General features: G+C 47.9%; 1 protein-coding gene and 1 long non-coding RNA gene across 4 annotated transcripts in view; one reads left to right on the forward strand and one right to left on the reverse strand.

Annotated features, from left to right (window-relative positions):
• Positions 1–18,810, forward strand: part of LOC138580557 (uncharacterized) — a 319,738-nt gene that overhangs the window by 197,971 nt on the left and 102,957 nt on the right. Inside the window, exon 3 of the long non-coding RNA XR_011304291.1 lies at positions 1,048–1,244. This is a non-coding gene — a long non-coding RNA (uncharacterized lncRNA). The remainder of the gene's footprint in view (positions 1–1,047; positions 1,245–18,810) is intronic.
• The window catches only part of ZNFX1 (zinc finger NFX1-type containing 1), a 128,228-nt gene that overhangs the window by 95,704 nt on the left and 13,714 nt on the right, over positions 1–18,810 (reverse strand). For all 3 annotated transcript variants that reach the window (XM_069651184.1, XM_069651185.1, XM_069651186.1), the window contains exons 4-8: positions 9,150–9,281; positions 8,496–8,644; positions 6,820–6,963; positions 4,166–4,289; positions 3,232–3,494 (exon numbers count right to left, since the gene is read on the reverse strand). In XM_069651184.1, the coding sequence (XP_069507285.1) occupies positions 3,232–3,494; positions 4,166–4,289; positions 6,820–6,963; positions 8,496–8,644; positions 9,150–9,281 (812 nt within the window). The remainder of the gene's footprint in view (positions 1–3,231; positions 3,495–4,165; positions 4,290–6,819; positions 6,964–8,495; positions 8,645–9,149; positions 9,282–18,810) is intronic.

Consider the following 18,810-nt stretch of genomic DNA (forward strand, 5'->3'; position numbering starts at 1 on the left):
GGGTGAAATACAATAGCCACCTGTGTTTGTAGCTTGCTATTTCAGCTTAGTCAAAGAGCATTAGCAGCACTAGGGCGGCCCATTGTTATAAGCAAACAAATCTAAAACAAACCACTGCCCTTTTTTATTGGGTACTCCTTCGGGGTCTAACAATAGTAACAATCTGTGGTGTCGACAGCGACAGTGTGTAAACTATACACGTTCAGAAAGAATGGCACATAGCCTTCATGCTGTCTGTCCCAGGCACTAGATTCAACTTTGCGAGAGGAGGACTTGAATATTACATGAATACTTTACACTATCTAAGAGAGGGTGGAAAAAAAGCCCAGACCATGGAAAAAGAAGCAAAGGACCTGGGAAAAATAACTGATAGTTTATGCCTCGGGCTACTTTAGGTGAAAGGGCAATGGACCTCATTATTTCCAGTTACCTTTAAACTCAAATACCATTATCACCATTCGGTCTATGAGTGCAGTAACAGTGGTGTAGTTTCACATTTATGGAGTCTCAAGGACGCCATGAAGATTTTTGGGCTTTTACCATGAGCTGGGATTGCAGCTCAATCAGGAAATTGCTGATTTTCGAGGTGAAGCAGTAGATTTCAGTGGTGCGGGAAAGTGGCTTTAAGTGTTGGTAAAATGGCGGTAACTCTTTTATTGGCATTTTCCCTGTACTGCCCATCTTATAATGAGGCCAAATTTCTTTTTCCTGTGCAATCCAAACATCGCTGAATAGAGCATTTTTGTAAACTCAGGGCATCTTGGTTTTGTCAAAAGTCACAGTTTCTAGGATGACACTTAACATCAGCAGCTGCAGTATCTGCCACTAGCTTTTGTGACAGGCGACCCTCCACAATCTGGGGCAGAAGGCTCACTAAGACGAAAGCTAGAGCCACCAGCTCTGCCCCAGATATGTGAAGTGGGATTTGGGGGACCCCAGTCCCTGAAAATCTAACCTAGGCCACAAATGTGATCCCTAGTACGACTCCTTGTCACTCAATGCCTCACAAAAAAGTTGCTGACCAGAGTTCTCCCTTTTCTATTTCAGAACTGCAACTCTCAGAATCTATTTGGGAGTAGCCAAGCAGATCCAGTTTGAATTGAAACAAAAGGGGAAACAGCAACAAAGACGACTCCTGGGCTTTCACCACAACCCAACAGTATACAGTACTGCAGGCAAGCTCAGAACTCACCGAAACAGCACGAAATCGGATTTCCAGATCGACACTGTGGTGGAAATAGCAGGTAAACCAACAGAGGCTGTTGTGAAAACTGTGCTGGCAAAGGGGGGGGGGGGGGTTAGAAGGTTGGTTTTGTAAAGTCTCTCACCTGGCTCATGGGGAAAAGACAGGTAGCGATTGGTGCAGTGTGTCAGGTGAGAGTGCTTCAGCCAATGGGAAGGGGTGTGAGACACAAAGCCACCAGTCCCACGCTATAAAAGCAGACACAAGGAAAGGCAGAATGTGGGTTGTTTGGGTGAGGTTGGGTGAAGGTGGACCAAGAGACCAGGCGCAGGACGGGCAGAGGAACAGAGTGTTGGGGAGTTTTTGGTAGAGTTTAGTAAATATGAGGTCTTTGCGAGAGAGATTGGCACCAATGGCACGTTGTGAGGTGTAGGCAGTGGGGTGATTAGAAGGTGAAAGAGGGAAAGGGAGATAGCGTGGCAGGCAGAGGAGTGGGGAAGTAGCATGTAGTGTTAGAGGGAGTGAGTGTTAGAAGAGAGCAGTGTAGGAGTGGGGTGCAAGGAAAGGGGTGTAGAAGAGAAGGAGGAGGGGTGAGAGTAGTGAGTGGAGTGGAAGGGTGAGCAGGGCACCATATTCCTGAGCTTGGGGAAGAGTAGTAGTATTAGTACAGAGAGGTGAGAAGAGAAGTCATGTGGCGAGAGTAGACGTGTGACGGAGGGAGTAGTAGCGCGAAGGAGAGGGTAGTAGAAAGCAGGAGTAGTGCACAGGGAAAGGTAGTGGTAGGATGGAGGGTAGTGCAGAGAGGGGAGAGTAGTAGCATTAAGAGGAGTAGTAGTGATAGTGCAGGGAGAGTAGTAGTAGTGTGGAGAAGGGAGAGTAGTAGTAAAGTGGCAGAGGCAAGTGATAGGAAAGAAGGTAAGAAACATGAGAGGGTGGAGCTAGGGGATAGTAGTATGGAATCATCGGGGGGATAGGAGGGAGACGTGGAGAGGAGAGAATGTGGATGGGGGAGAGTGGAGATAGAGTGGGGCTTGAAGATCCACTGGCACACCTCACTCTGACCATTGGTAGTGTAGGGCCAGCTGGGAAGTCCCTGAGGGAGTTAGACAGCTGGCATTCAGGGAGCCATCTGTAGTTAGACCAGTTATTAGGCAGTAGGGATTACCCGTCGGTAGCTCTAACCGCCGGTTAAAGATGCATGGGCTAGGGAGGGAAGCTCACTGGAGACAAAAGAGATGGACGGATCTAGCACCACTCCCCAACAACCTTTTCGAAAAGGTGCCATAGATTGACTAATCTACCGGTTTACAATGAATGATTTACACCCTCAGATAGCTTTTTGTTGTGACTCAATAAAACCCTTGATTTTGGAGTGGGACTCCGTGAATTAATTTAAGGTCATCAGTGACACAACACTATAAAAAAAAAGGGCTCCCAAGTTCCCATCAATGCATTAGTCCAATAGGGTGAAGCTTGGGTTTGCAGCCGCTTTAAAGTGTTTTGGCCCATTTGAACTCTTTCTATACCACCAAGTGAGGTATAAATAGGACTGACTTTTCCCCATTCCTCATTTGGAAAAATGACCATGCAGCTATCTCTGTGAGCACAGATTTAAAATGGACTTTCCTGCGCCATGATACACACATTGACCTCTGGTAAGGTGCCCTTCATTTCCACATTCATGTTAAGTGCTCTCTTAACCTTCCTTCTCTTTTCGTCCTAATATGCTTTTCCAGTTGTTCTGCCTTTTCCCCTCTTCACACCTCTCCACCTTCAGGCAGTCTCTCCTTCCACCTCCCTGTTAAGGGATAATCAGGATGAAGCTCTGCATTTTACTGGTCTGCTGTGCAACCAACAGAACCAAGACTCCCCTTTAAACCACAGTTCTGGGATCTTCCGCAATACATTAAATCGTCCTTGGCATCAATTACCTTATGTGCCAAAACGGGAAGCAGTTAAAAACAGTCTAACCCTCAGTGTTAAATGCTCTATGCGACAATAATTCCCTCTGGTCCGGGTGAACACTGGACAGTCGCTTGTGTACCTACCTCCCATGGTCCTTCGGCCTGAGCATGCTCAGGCGTATCCCCTTCTTTGCTGGTGCCTCCAGGACTCTGCTTGTCCAGCTTCATGGCAAGCAGCATGTCGGCCAGTTCATTCATCATGCCAGCCTCAATCTTCTTCTTTGGCCGTCGCTCCTCCTCATCCTCAATCACCCGGTCTGCCTGCAGCAAGTCTGCCTCCTCGGGAACCGTGATCAACTCCTCTTCTTCTTTGTTGTCCTCCTCTTCCTCTGCCTCTTCTTGCTCCTCTAGATGACATGACAGAGAGATGGATCATGAGTTAGTTTGTCTAGGGCAGGAGTCTGCAACCTTTGGCTCTCTGGGGGTTTGACACTTCAGCTCCCATCTGCTCCAGCCGGCGTAGTCAATGGTGAGGGATCATGGGAGTCGTGGTCCAAAACAGCTGAAGAGCCGCAGGTCACAGACCCCTGGTCTAGGGTACATGTCATCAAAAGCACCAACTGTCCTTGAATGAGGAGAGAAAGACGAAACAATGCCTGAGAGCAGATGATAGAGCAGTGGAGGGTGGGAACAATGTACCAAGTGGATTTGTAAGATTTCCAGAGTACGAGTGTGTGCAGTGTTGGTGACCCTCAAGGTCTGTGCAGGGAGGCATGCTCTGCCCAAAAGCACAACATTGTGAACATAAAATGATGCTGGCAGGGTTGAACTGGTCTGCATGGTATGCTGGAAGACTGCCCCACAGACGCCACCTGGCATTTGATTGGCTATCCCATAGCGAACACGCTTGTCCCCCACTGTGTAGTAAAGCCACGTACGCGGGGGCATACATGCGTTTGCTTGTGCAAGCTTCTTCTATGTTAATGCGTTTGAGTGGGATTGCATGTGGGTGTACACAACAAGTATGGGTATGCTAGTTGCCTGCAAAGGGAACACGTTTCAGCTTTTCTTGGATTACCTGCATTCTGGGCCCCGAGTTGATAGTTGTCTGCTACGTTCCTGGTAAAAACCGTGATCCCAAGGCCAAGCCATTCCAGAATCATGGACTGTTTTCCTCCTTGGTAATAAATCATGTCATCATTCTGAAGAAATTAAAGATATTTATCAGGAGATGGCAAATAGAACGTCAAGAAGCCTGGACATCTGACACACTACAAATGGGAGAATCAGAACATGGGAACCCCAACCACTAGCTAATAGCGTGGCTGAAAAAAACTCTATAGTTTGTTGTCCTTTTAAGCGAACATATTGTACTTTTATTCTGTAATTAACTGGTTAGCAATGTGAAAGAACGGCTTTGTTACATAGTCTACATAGAGGTTCTTGCAGGCTTCGTGTACGCTCTCTCAGATTTGTAAAGCAATTTCTTTTAAAATCAATAGCCCATAGCAGTTCACTGATAGCCACCAGCAGTACACCACTGGCCACAGCCTGCACTCAGGCACCTCAATCAGCAGCCACCAGCAGTACACCATTGCCACAGCCTGCACTCGCACACCTGAATCAGCAGACACCTGCAGTACACCACTGACCACAGCCTGCACTCAGGCACCTCAATCAGCAGCAACCAGCAGTACACCACTGCCACAGCCTACACTCAGGCACCTCAATCAGCAGTACACCACTGGCCACAGACAGCAATTGCACCTCAATCAGCAGCCACCAGCAGTAGACCACTGCCACAGCCTGCACTCAGGCACCTCAATCAGCAGCCACCAGCAGTACACCACTGCCACAGCCTGCACTCAGGCACCTCAATCAGCAGCCACCAACAGTAGACCACTGCCACAGCCTGCACTCAGGCACCTCAATCAGCAGCCACCAGCAGTACACCACTGCCACAGCCTGCACTCAGGCACCTCAATCAGCAGCCACCAGCGGTACACCACTGCCACAGCCTGCACTCAGGCACCTCAATCAGCAGCCACCAGCGGTACACCACTGCCACAGCCTACACTCAGGCACCTCAATCAGCAGCCACCAGCGGTAGACCACTGCCACAGCTTAAACTCAGGCACCTCAATCAGCAGCCACCAGCAGTAGACCACTGCCACAGCCTGCACTCAAGCACCTCAATCAGCAGCCACCAGCAGTACACCACTGCCACAGCCTGCTCTCAGGCACCTCAATCAGCAGTCACCAGCAGTACACCACTGCCATAGCCTAAACTCAGGCACCTCAATCAGCAGCCACCAGCAGTACACCACTGCCACCAGCAGTACACCACTGCCACAGCCTGCTCTCAGGCACCTCAATCAGCAGTACACCATTGGCCACAGACAGCAATTGCACCTCAATCAGCAGCCACCAGCAGTACACCACTGCCACAGCCTACACTCAGGCACCTCAATCAGCAGCAACCAGCAGTACACCACTGGCCACAGACAGCAATTGCACATCATCAGCTATCCCCAGGACACCCAAATCCAACATTTAAAGTCACCTGCTCCGTCCAGTAGCGGCACTATCTCTAGCATTTGTGCACCTTAACACTGGAAGCATGGTTTGCCTATGTTCTACCTTTGATCATGTTAATGTTAAAGGATATTTGTACCGCACACTATCACCACCGGAGTGGTCCCTGGTGCTCTGGCAGATCTGAAAAGGAAAGGGGGTGGGGACGAGCGGGATAAGTGCAAGAGAGCAGTGATGTGCTGTTGGCAGCTTCAGTTCGGTTAACACAGATCGCTGAGCTTGGAAGTGCTTTCCGGTCAGTGGCTGTCATGTGCTGTTGTGCGAGGCTATGTGTGGTTTGTTTTGCTGTTGCAGTGTAGTGAAGTTTGTGTGCTTTGTTTGGGTAAAACAGCAACCCATCCCATTACGGTGAAAAACTACTCATTACACAGGCGACCCTTAGAATCAGCAATTCCACACTGACCTCAAAATAGGTTCTAGCCAGAGGCATAGACAGGGTGCGGGCAAGGCGCACCCAAAATCTGTAAACGCCCACTCAGCAGCGCTGCATGGGCATTGACAGATGTTAACGTCACTGCGGTGGGCCCAACTACATTAACTTAGGCCCCTCTGGGTAGACAATCCTGGCTACGCCTCTGGTTCTAGCTCCCCATTCCCACCAGAATAAGCTCCAACAGCATACCTAAACGTCCATGGTCTGACCTAAGGCACTACCTCCTGCAGCCAGTGCCCAAAACACCCCTTCACAGGTGATGCTCTTACGCCAGACCCACAACACATTGTCACTGCCACTGCTTCATCTTCAAGGAAGAGGAAGATGAAGAGGAGTGATGTGTCCACAATGGTTCCTAGTGATTACATCGACAGCCAAACCATCGACAACCATACCATTGACAAAAAAGCATCTAAAAAAACCCAATCGAATGCATTTTTTTTAATGGGGGGGTTCCCCCCAAACCCACCTTTTAAGCCATTAAAAACATTTTAACCAAACTAAATCCTTTACCATTGAAAAAAAGGCATTTGATGGGTTTTTTCGATGCATTTTTTTCAATGGTATGGTCTGTCGATGGTTTGTATTGGATGCAATGACCGGATACTGTCCACAGTCCACATTGAGCCGCACAAAGGTAGTGTTTCAAATAAAAAACATGCTTCTGCCCATGGCATGTGTTCCACTGAAAGGTCTGCACTTACCAGGCCATAAATAAGACTCTGCCAGTGACTGGACTGGATGTGCTTCTCCAGAAACCTCTCGTGCAGAACCCCCAGCATGGTGCATTCCAAGTGCTGGCTGCCCTCCAGCAGCTTCTGCTCCGATTGCTTCAACTGTGTGTTGATCTGCTCCGGGACACAGGTAGGAGGGGGGAAAGAGAGGAAGACACGGGGGTTAGGGTCCCATTAGTCAGAACATTAGGATCAATCTGTTTAAAAGAGGCCTCACGCGTGGCCTCCTCACCAGCTTTCATCGGAGGGACGGGGACTTTAAAAAGACATAACACGTAAACCGTACAACACTGTCCTTTCTGCGAGTACACATCGCACCTTCAGGGCGGGACTTCCTCCCTGGATTTGAAGGAAGCCGTGGGTGTGGTAGAAAAGCAGAACAAAGTATGTGATGGAACCAATTTGGCATCAAGACCTGGGAATAGCATGTGCTGCTCCAGACAGGGGTCTGGAGTTGGGTCCACGCCCTTTTGAGGCTGGTGGAACAGTGGAGCCAAAGCAGGAAGGACTTCAAGACCCTCCTCTAACACGTAGGCCCACACACTATCCACTGCCCACCCTACTTGAGACTGGGTGATCTGCTCCCCAATCTTTCTTCCCCTGGTTGCTTGTAGATCCCTTGATACTAGTTGCCCACCCTACCCTGCCCTGTTGTTAGCTCCCCGCACCCCGTTCTCTGCTTCCTTCATCGTGTAACTTCTGAAAACTTGGCTCTTGGCTTAAGTCCTCCCCTTCAGTCCCTATCGGTCTGTGGACTTCTTACAGATTGCAACTGCGTGACCTAACTGTGTACCGCAACTAGCGCCTTGATACCCTCGGGTTTAGTGCGCTGCAATAAATGTAAAAATAAATGTTCTTTCCCCGCTATGATTGTAAAGCACTTTCCAAAAGCTAGGTTTGTGCTATAAAAAAAGAAAGCCTTAATAATAATAATAATAATAATAATAATAATAATAATAATAATAATAAAAGAAACACAGTTCAAATGGGACACATAGGGCCTGGTTGATAGTATGGCAATAAGAGTAAAAACGTGCTATTTTAAATTCCACTTGCTTTCACAATGCCAACTATTTACGAGATGGAATTGCATGGAATGTTGACTGCGTGGAATACATAGAAGGTACTGCAGGGGGAAATATGGGTTATTTAAAAGCGTGTGAAGTATTTAAAATACAAGTGTTCACGGTTACCGCCACATTCCGAATAATGGCGCTAGTGCCGAGGCATTGTAGGGTTGGCTGAAAACCCCAGGTGACCAACGGCCTCTAGAAAAAGTCAGCTATGACCATCACATGCGAGAGAACTGAGGAGGTGCCTGCAATTGATAAGTGAGATATACAGAAACTGGATAAAAAAAAACATTTTAAAAAAGTAAACAAAAAGTAAAAATTCGAAGCAGTAGAAAGACTTATGCGAGCACGCACAGTGACAAAGTGGCCGGAAAAGGCGAGGGAGTGACATTTTTAGCAGCTGTGCGGCACACCTTATATGTTACTCACAAAATCAGACAGAGAGGAAACATTAATAGAACATGAAACAAAAGAGAGATAACCGTGAGAGAAACTGGAAGTTAGGCTTTTTAATTGTGTTTAAGGTTCGTTATATTCGGTTATAGACTGCATTAGACATTATTGAAGACGTACGTCCATGTAAGCCCTGCGCAGGTGCTGCGGCAGGTTCCGCCGGAAGTCTCTGCAGCTCCGCAGCTCCCTCAAGGTGTACTGCTTCAGGATCTCGCTGCTGCTTCGGCCTCCAACACGCACAATCCCCTTGGCGAGAAACGTGTGAATTCCTGGAAGATAAAGGCATACTTGGCCACGTTATACAACAGGTGCAACTTCTACCTCGCCCGGGTCTGACGCACATTCTTCAGCAGTGTGAAAAGTTGCCACTGCTGTGGGGGGATTAAGGCCCTGGTGGTTTTCATCTAGTTCTTTTCTGAAACACCAAATTCACAACCTGTAGCTGTGCCCAGAAACTGCCCTCGAGAGCTGCAGTCACACCAGACCACTGACACTGTAAATAATTCACATTTACATAAATGTTTCATCTCCTGTCACCAAGGTGTGGTTACCCCTGTGGGCTAAACTCGCATGTGTGAAAGTGGTTTGACACCAATGTTGCTCTACTCTATTGCCCCTCCCAAAAAATTGAGGATGGTTCTGGGCCGTCCTACAAATGAAAGGCTTGTTGTCATTCTATAAAACACTAGAGGCCTATCCTTGTTGACATCCACCATTTTGAGAAGGCCCTCCTCACAAAGTGCCTCTGTATCCTCACAGCTGTCTGCTTCTTACCTTCAAGAAACTGGTCGAGGGCGTGGTTGGTGTAGCACACCACGAGGACAGGAAATGTCCGGTGGTTGACCTGCCATACGTGGTCATTCGTGAGCAGGGCCTGCGCGATCTTCAGCCCCACATATGTTTTACCTGATAGAACAAAAATAGGAAAATGAAACAAAGTACCATGCACAAACCGCAGCAAAGGCATGTGGGATGGGAATGCAACAAAGGTTGTGTAGGCCACTCAATAAATGGACTATGACGATAGTGAAACCTTCTCCTCAAGAACTAGGGCAATTGTTGAATGGGACAAATAACACTTAGTTATACCATAATCAGCCCCCTCCGTCATAGGGTGCAACATAACCCCACAGCATTACCACAGCCTCTACGCGAAAGCTACACACCACCGGGCCCGCCACTTCACCCCATCCACAGCCTCCCTCACTGCATGTGCCACAATGTCACATCACTGCAAACTGCACCAAAATGATGCCCTGGAGAGTTTTTCAGACAGGAACCTTACCTGAATATCCCGGCTGGATAGAGAAATCTACACTTTAAATTTAGGCTGGAAAGAGTTTGTCCCATACAACGAACGATGATGTAAATGTAATTCGGTTTCAATCAAAACAAGGGCTATGGTCTTATTGGTTAAGTCTCATTAAGAGATTCGAGGCCACAAAAGACCGATTTATGCTCTGTTACAACTCAACAAGTGTTTTTTACTAGTACGGAATAGAGCAATTTGTCTGGTGGTAAGCTTCAATTTAAGGTGGCCAAGTAGCTACTTTCAGGAAAATCTTTTTTTTGCCAGTTAAAAAAATAGGTTGCAGTATTCGCCCGCTGGATTTCTAGCTTATGCAAACTGCCAGATCTGGACGGAATTGTGTTGCTGTTGAGGGGTGCAGAACCTGCAGCACCTGGATTTGGGAGATCTAGGGTTTCTGGGCTGGCCTAATCGGCTCCTCTTCCGCATACGTGGCAGTGTCTAGGAGTTCAATACAGCCGCCGTGAGTGGGTGAGGTTCCGGAATAAGATGTAGACGGCCTATGCAGCACGCAAACAGTTGATTCCAGTGCATGGAGTCCAGAGTCTACCGCAGCAGGGTGGCGACCACGGCCTGCATCTGGAGAATGGCGAGCCATCTGCTTCATGCAGGGTGGGAGGCCATGAATGTGCAACATCCATGCTGCTGGGGTAGGATCTAGGGAGGCGAGAAGGTGGGAAATTGATGGCAACAGCTCTTCATTGACTTGTGCAATATGACGCCTTACAGATAGCAGTCACTTTTATTCCCTAAAAAGATGTAAATAGCCCCTACAAAAAAAATAGGGAGCAAGAAAATTGACAACAACTGGCACATAGGATCCTGCCCCCCACCCCAACTTCGGCCCCGCTTCCACCCACAGATCTATGCATATGTTCGTATCAGTGGCCCTCTTCTCTAATGGCACAGGCGAGCTAATAGGCAATGGAATGAAAGGCAGTCTAGAGGAATCCTCTGTGCTTTTAATCGATTCAAAGATTTCAATCTATAACTTCTTGCTAGTTGTCCAACATACACAAGATAATAGTCATTTGAGGCACCTGCTGCAGAACACTGCGTGCAGCTGTAGGTCGCAGGCTCCAGTACCCTGCAATAAGCCGGTCTTCCTGGATCTCTACTGAACCTACGGGTCACTGGCTGGGTTGACTAAAACCATGACCCCTAAATGATCTCCTTCAGGAAATTACTCTCTCCCAGCTTCCCCACTTGGGCAATAGTGTGATATCGGGCATATCACTAACCTGCAATAGCTCATTTCCAGTTCCATGCCATTTCCACGAACTAAATAATTTTGTTGCAATTTACTTTGCGGAAATAACTTCGAAACGTTATTTTGAAATTTTGTTTATGGGGGGAGAGCAAACCCCCTTCACTACAGGCCCTACCTCAATCCTCTGCCCACCACTCTTTTGGCCCTTAACCTACAAATACATACATCATTTTGTAGTAATTTCTACGAAGTAAATTACCAAGAAGTAAGGGACTTTGTGGAAACAACCGGAGACCCCTAATTTCCTTCTCTGCTGTAAATGGAAGATTCCTTAAAAAAACAGACTATACATTGGAGGTTAACTGCATAGTAGTCCCAACCTACTGGGCATTACCATCTCCAAATATATGCCACGTTTGCAACAAAGTGTAGTACCCTCTTTTCACATTACAAAATAGTGCAGAAAACCTTTTAATGCTCAGCCGACAAAAGGTTACATGTTATACAGACTAGGCCCATTGGCTTTGCCATTGCTCGTTGCCGAAGTACTGGTCACGCATTCATGCTAATCAACTGCATGCAGATGCAAACAGTAAGAGTTTCTTTAAAAATAATATTTGTCTGCTTTGCTACAGCTTTTTGAAGTCACAAATTTTGCCCTTTGAGGTGAATACATTGTCAGTGTGCTTGCTTAAATTGGCAACAGTTGCCAGTTACGTTTGCCCCAAATTCCTGGCCTGGTTTGCAGAGCTTGGTGCAAGGAAGACTTTCCGCTCTGAGGAGCTATTAGCGAGCTGGTGCAGGGGTTAATTGGGAGACACTGTAACACTGCGGAAGTGGGGTAGTGCATTTTATATTTTAGCTGTTGTTTTTAGTTTAATGTGATTTTATATTGTGTTGTAATGGCAGTTGTCGAACAACATAGCGTTAGTAATGTAGTCCACGGGCTATATCTGGGGTAAAAGGCCTGACAGCCCAAGTTAAAGGCCCGAGTGAAGTTAGGGCGTTTGTAGAGGGCACCAGGGTGTTTACATCTGGTATAGCCCATGGAACGCATTACTATGCTGTGAGTAGCCTTGCTTACCAAACCGGTAATGGGGGGTGGGGGTGAAAACAAAAAGGATTTTCATTCAAAGAACGGGATCCCCACGCGTCCCGATCTTTGAATGAAAATCCTGTGCAAAGACGGCCTCATGGTTGAGGAAGGCGGGGATCCGTACACAGCCTCTCTTCCATTTCCATGACAGTCGGACAAGCGAAATGAGGGGAAGTTGTTGCCCACCTGCCACCACAATCAGGTAAGACAGACTGGGGAGGGGGGGTGGAGAATATGTATTTTTTTAAAGGAAAGGAGGGCGGGGTCAAGATGGCAGTCCGTAGCAGGGGAGGCAGCCTGCTGGCTCAGTGGAACGAGAGCTGAGATCAGCGGTTTGAGCCCCTATCCCCAGAACCCGATTGGATGCTCCCCCACCCCGGGTGCTAATAACGTTTTGATGATGCTGCACAGCATAACCTCAGGCCTCAGCATACATTGCCCCTTCCACCCGGTCCCTCTTGTCAGGGTAGCTGGGTGTATACCAGAGATAGTGTTTCTGTGGAGAGCGACAGGGTCTGGGCTGATGGAGAGGACCACGAAGCAAAGTGTGCAAAGAGAAAGCTTAATGTGGGGGTTCTGGCATCGGACCAAGCGAGCATAAGTGTGCACTTTAATTTCTCAGAATCGCCATCATCCATCAGCTGGTTATTGTGTTTCATTTAGTTTCACTCTCACGTTTTTTTGGTACTTTCCAGGATGACCGATTGACTGTTCTTCTACTCCTCCCTGTTTCAATGCAAATAGATCACTGCCTCCCTCCTCTGTACACACCTCCCCACTGTGTCTATTTTATTACCCTCATCCAGCCACAACAGATTCGAGTCCGCTTCTTACAAATGAAAATAAAATGACCCGGGATTGTAAAGGCAATATCTGGAATGGCCCATTCAGTTCCATGGGGGCGTTCCAGATATGCCATTTACGATCACAGAAAGGTTTTGAGAAAGAGCAGCTCGTCATAACACCATAATGAAAATGTGGGAAGAGCTGTGCTGTGTGGCGTAAGTGCGGCTTGAGGGCACAGCATTGTTTTAACACACTTGAAAGAAACGCCCCATATCTGGCCGGCACAACACCCTGCCCTCAGACAGGAATAGGAGAAGTCCGGTGAAGAGAACTACAGTAATGGATGTGGCAGCGATTCCGCTGCATTTGCTGGAACGGGTGCGGGGCGCCAAGCAATGCTCTGACTTTTGCAGCACAGTCATCTTCAGCATGCTGGGCAGGGCGGGTGCACAGTACGACGTTACTATCCTTAGAGGCTACACACGACAGTATTGTGCATGTTGGTAAGTCTAGAATCGCCTTAAGAGCTAACACTTCCCTCAACTGAACTTCAAACTGCCATCCTGCAACAAGCTTAGTTACCCCAGTAAAGTTTAAAATCTGTCTAGATGCTCCCAACAGAACAGCAATACGCCTGTGATGTGTGGCAAGCACGTGCCTGTGCACAGTACTCCATCTTATGCAACTCTCTGGTGCAGATTCACTACAGCAAATCAGAAGCTGCCAAGACTATCTCAGACTTGCACCTGCTATGGGAAGCTTTCAAGGCTTATATACGTGGTGTTACTCTGGCTACTGAATCGGGCATACTCAAAATGATATGCAGGGACACCCACTCTAGTGCAACTAATCGATGCCACCTACAGCAGATATATGTATCCCGATCAGACAGTGCGATATTGGGAGACATTAAGTCTGAACTGGACAATTTCCGAGTGCATGCAGATAGGGAACTGAAGTTCTTTGACAACCCGGGTCTAGCGTGGAAGTACGGCAAAGTGGAATGCCCCAGGAAGTTACTGGCTGGGATGGTCAAACACGCACACGGTAACCCGCGGGTCCCCTCAGTCCAGGACATGCCGGGCGGTCTACTCTACTCCTGAAGTGAACCAAGTGTTTCACACCTTCTACTCTGCACTCTATTCTAACTCTGACACAGCCAACCTCCCCGAAATAGAGACATACCTATACGGTCTCCCTCTGTCGATATCACGCCAAGACAAATCTGGACCGCCCAATTACTCCTGATGAAATATCCCAAGCCATTGATGCGTTTGCACCTTGTAGAGCCCCCGGCCCTGATGGCCTAACGATACAGTTCTACAAACACTTCAAATCTTCCCCCTTGTCCCTAGGCTGATCTTGCTATGGGAGGAAGCGTGCTCCGTAGGGGTTCTCCCCCCACACTTCGGGAAGCAGTTATTACTGTTCTGCTTAAGCCAGATAAACCCACAGAACAATGTGGATCATACCGCCTTCTCTCACTTATAAATTCTGATGCCAAAATCTTTGCCAAAGTGCTGGCACTGCGCTTGGCTCCATATATGGAACATATCGTCCGCCCTGATCAATACGGGTTCGTTCCTGGCCGTTCCACTGCAATAAACCTGAAACGCCTCTTTAGCATCCTGGCACAAATTGACCCAAAGGTTCAGGCAGTAGCTGCAGCCCTAGATGTACAAATGGGCTTTGACTCAGTCTCATGGCAATTTATGTGAGCGGTACTGGAAAAATTCAATTTCGGGCCTGGGTTTATATCGTAGGTTCATCTACTATACATGATGCCCACTGCATGAGTCAATATCAACAATGTTCTCTCCCCCCCATTAATATAAATAGTGGGACCCAACAGGGCTGCCCGCTAGTTCCACTGTTATTCACTACAAAAATGGAGCCGTTCGCAGATGCAATCCGTAGTAGGCATGCACAGAGGGGGATCTGTCTGACGGGCGAACCGGAGATCATCTCGCTGTATGCTGATGATGCCCTGCTCTTCATCCGCGACCTGACAAGGCCCTTGGCACCAATCATGCGAGAAGTGCACTCCTTTGGAGCCCTGTCGGGCTACAAGTTAACTGTGCTAAATCAGAATTGTTCCCTCATTACCGCCTCCACTTCCCCCCTGACCTTATGGGTTTTGACTGGTCTCCAACAGAGATTAAATACTTAGGGGTGACCGTAACACATCACAACACCTTTCTCTATGCCCCTAACTATGGGACATCCCGACACAAACGTGAAGCCAAATTACATTCCTGGGCCTGGCTTCCACTTGATATAGCAGGTCGCGCGGCACCCCTTAAAATTATTATTCTTCCCAAAGTATTATACTATTTCACGAACATCCCGCTGTGGAAGGGGAAGATATTTTTTGGTGAACTGCACATGGCGATTAACACCTTTATGTGGCACGCTGGTGCTGTCCCGCTTAAGTGGGACACTTTGACACGTTCTTATGCCCAGGGGGCCGAGCTGCTCCAGACTTCGTAAGATACTGGATTGCCGTACAGGCACATTACGCAGCCTACTGGTTCGATGAAGACTCAAAGTGTCCACACTTGAGGATCGAACGACTGTCGGCAGTCTCAGGTGATATCCGCTCATTGATACTTCCACCAAAACACGTGGATGCTGACACCGTGGATCCAGCCCAGGTGACTGCATTTGCTTGAGGGAAGATATGAAAGTTGATAGGTAACCCCCACCCATATCACAGGAATCTTCCTCTGTGGAACTTCTTCCTGTCATTCCCCCAATGTAAGCGGGTCAAAATCGGGCTTGTGGGCCCCCGACGGATACATGACAATGGGTGACATGTATAAGATGGAGACATTTATTTCCTTTCATGATTTGCCCTGTCCCCCGCGTAGGCGTACGCAACATTGGTTGCAGTATGCAGGACTTTGCCGTGCTACTAAAAAAACCCTTGTCTGAGTTCCCAATACAACCACTCGATGAGCCAATACTGGGCATCATAATGAGAGGGACCGCTGTACAAAGATGCGTAGCAACACTATATACTGCACTACAGAGCCGCAACAGTAAACCATTGACTAGGCTCTGGGATCTTGAAATGAATGTTACTGATGAAATTTGGGAATCTATGTGTTCGCAGACCCGCACAGTCTTTTAATTCTAGGTTCCGACTAATCCAATTTAAGGTTCTACACAGATTCCATTATATCCTGGCCAGATTACACCTATTTTCCAACTCCCATCCCGATTTATGTCCTGGATGTCACGCTGAGGGAGCGGGATACCTTCACATGCTGTGGAGCTGCCCTAAGTTGGGAGACAACTGGAATGGGGTCTGCAAGGTTATGTTAAAAATATTTAATTGTGCTATCAAGCCCACCCCGTCAAATTGCCTGTTCCACCAATTTGTACTATTACCTTGTTATTCCTGTTGTTTGCCTAGACATTGTTCACTTCAGGCTACTCGAAGTGCTGCTGCTCTGGTTCCGGCCCACCAGTCCAACTGTGGCACAGTGGCTGCACACAGTCACATGGGCCTAAGATGTTGACGAGCGTTGGTCCTTGCAGCAACCTACGAAGTCTAAACCCAGAGACATATGCCACCCCCCCGCCCCACTTCCGTAGCTATCTGTTATCAGCCCAGGACCCAGACAAAATAACCCAAATCTTATCCCATAACTAAGGTTCAGCTGTCCTCGGCCCCCGGCTTGTTATTCCACATTGGCTGTATCCCTCCTTTCAATGCTTACAATGCTGTAATCATTGCACAGTTAATACCAATGTCCGTGTTGCATTGTACCTGCTGTAGTTGAAAATGTTTATGTCTATACCTGCTGCAGTGTCAAGCACTCAATAAACAAAGGTTAAAAAAAAACAAAAAAAGACTTGCACTGGCTGCCATGACCTTAATTCAAGCAGGTTAAAAGTGGAGCAAATCTGGAGGTGCCTGGTGAATCTTTGAGGCGATCAGGTGCAGATGAGATCCACAAATTAAGGGTCTTTCCAAGAGGCTGCAGGCATTGCCAGATTGGCTCCACTTTTAGTTTTGTGAATCAACTGTAATGCAACAGGTGCCAATCTGAGACACTCACGCAACCTGCTGACTTGCTCCCATGCAAGTCTTTGTGAATCAGGCCCGCTGATCCTACCCTGATCTACAGTGATCTACTCCCACGCCACCTTTCGTCTTTTAGGAAACTCTAGGGGCCTGATTCATGGAATTATTTGCAGGGAAAATCAGGGACTTGCGCACCAAACCACACCCAAGTCCCTGTTCGGCGATTCATGGAATCGAATGTGCAGGACTTTTCCTGGACTTACACAGAGTTTGCGCAGGCTCAGCACTTATCTGTGAGCCGTCGAGCACCTTGCGCGAGACACTACTCAGAGCATGGGCGTGGCCTGCACAGAGGGCTGGGAAGGGGGCGGAACACCAAAAATGGGGATGAACGTGCGAAAAAGTGGGCGTTTCAAAGGGGCAGACTGCAGGCAGTCCCTCGCACGCCCACAGTTGCGCGGCATGAGGCGTATTCATGGATTCGATCGCGCAACCTCTCGGGCGAGAAATGGCCACACAAGTCCTTCATACTATCCGCCACCCAAAGGTAGGCGTAAGTACACTTGCACATAGGAATTGCAGCGCAGAGGTGGTTTTGCGTGTCAGATTTAGGGGTGCATGTACAGAACCGAGGGTTCCGCTCTAATTTAGGCATACATGTAAAGAGTGTAGCGAGGTGAAGGAATGCTTTACGGGGGTTCGCACGCAGATTTTCTGAGTTCAAACTGAGTTATGGTTTTTCATGCGCATGTTGTTGGGGTGCCGGCAACAGTTACTGGGGACCCTGCGCAGGGTAGCTGTTCTGGCTGTTGACGCTTTGCTTGTGGGCCTGACGAGGTGTCCCAGGCACGACTTGCAAATATGGTTACTTTGTGCAGTAAATTCCATGAATACAAGGGCTGCACATTTTTTATTCTGCCCGAAGCCTCGCGCAGTGTCATTCTCGGCACGCGGCCCTTGCAGGATTTCTGCGCACATTTCCATGAATCGGCCCGTAGGGCTTTAGCATTGGCATGAGAGTACACTGAACAATATATCATCTATTTAAAGGCCAATGGCTCTTCTAAATTATACTTTGCAAGACATCAAGCACAGAGTTCTGCGCCAACATGGCGGGTCCTAATACGGAATACCATGCCCATCTAATGATGCAATTGATGATATGATAGGTTATTTATTACGTGCTTAATACCCAGAGGTTTCTAAGCGCGGACGCGGGGATTAAACCTCTGTTGCTCCGTGCCGTCTCGATGGGCACAGCAGTATTGCATTTTAATGACCGTGGATGCATAGCACTCAGCAGGCATTGTGATTCAACCGCCGTTTACAAAATCGAACCCCTGAATAACGTATTTCTTTGTAAAACTTAATTTTGATATAATATAGGATTGCAATATTATACCGACGCATGCTGGCTAGACTGAGACCAGCAATGCAAGGATCTGCAAAAGAGCACAAGCCATCACTCAAACAGGCAATCTTGCTACAGTGCTGTGTTCACACCCCAATTGCACTCTTGTCGCAAACCAGACCACCTCTTCTAAAATGTCCATGTACCTAAGAAGAGCATCTCTAAAATGTTGTCCTGTGTTATGAAGTTTGACCTCAAAATGCAGTAACTTCTGCCTGTGTGCCAAAAGAATATATTCCATGTACTTTCCATCACTTCAGTAGTGCCCTGAGTTCGTGCTCCTCAAAGGCCCCGGCTCCTGTCCCCAAACACCACCAAACGAGTGCTTGTATTATTTCAAAATAGAGCGTTGGATATTTCAAAGTTGACCTGTGGTGGATATTGATACTGTGTTAACATCAGAAACTTTTCCATGTTGTAATTCAGGGTGTGGTGACACACAGCCCAGCCGAGGAGTAAGGCTGAAGATCCTCATTCCACACAGTGGCTGCCCCACATGGGGGCCGCACAAAACAGGAACTCCCTGGAAGAAGGACATTAGACTTCATGGCACATTCAAGTTGAGAAGCATCGGCTCTCAAGAGCTGTGG

The sequence above is a fragment of the Ambystoma mexicanum genome, chromosome 3p, assembly GCF_040938575.1.
Source record: "Ambystoma mexicanum isolate Mex_15411 chromosome 3p, UKY_AmexF1_1, whole genome shotgun sequence".
Taxonomy (NCBI): Eukaryota; Metazoa; Chordata; class Amphibia; order Caudata; family Ambystomatidae; genus Ambystoma; species Ambystoma mexicanum.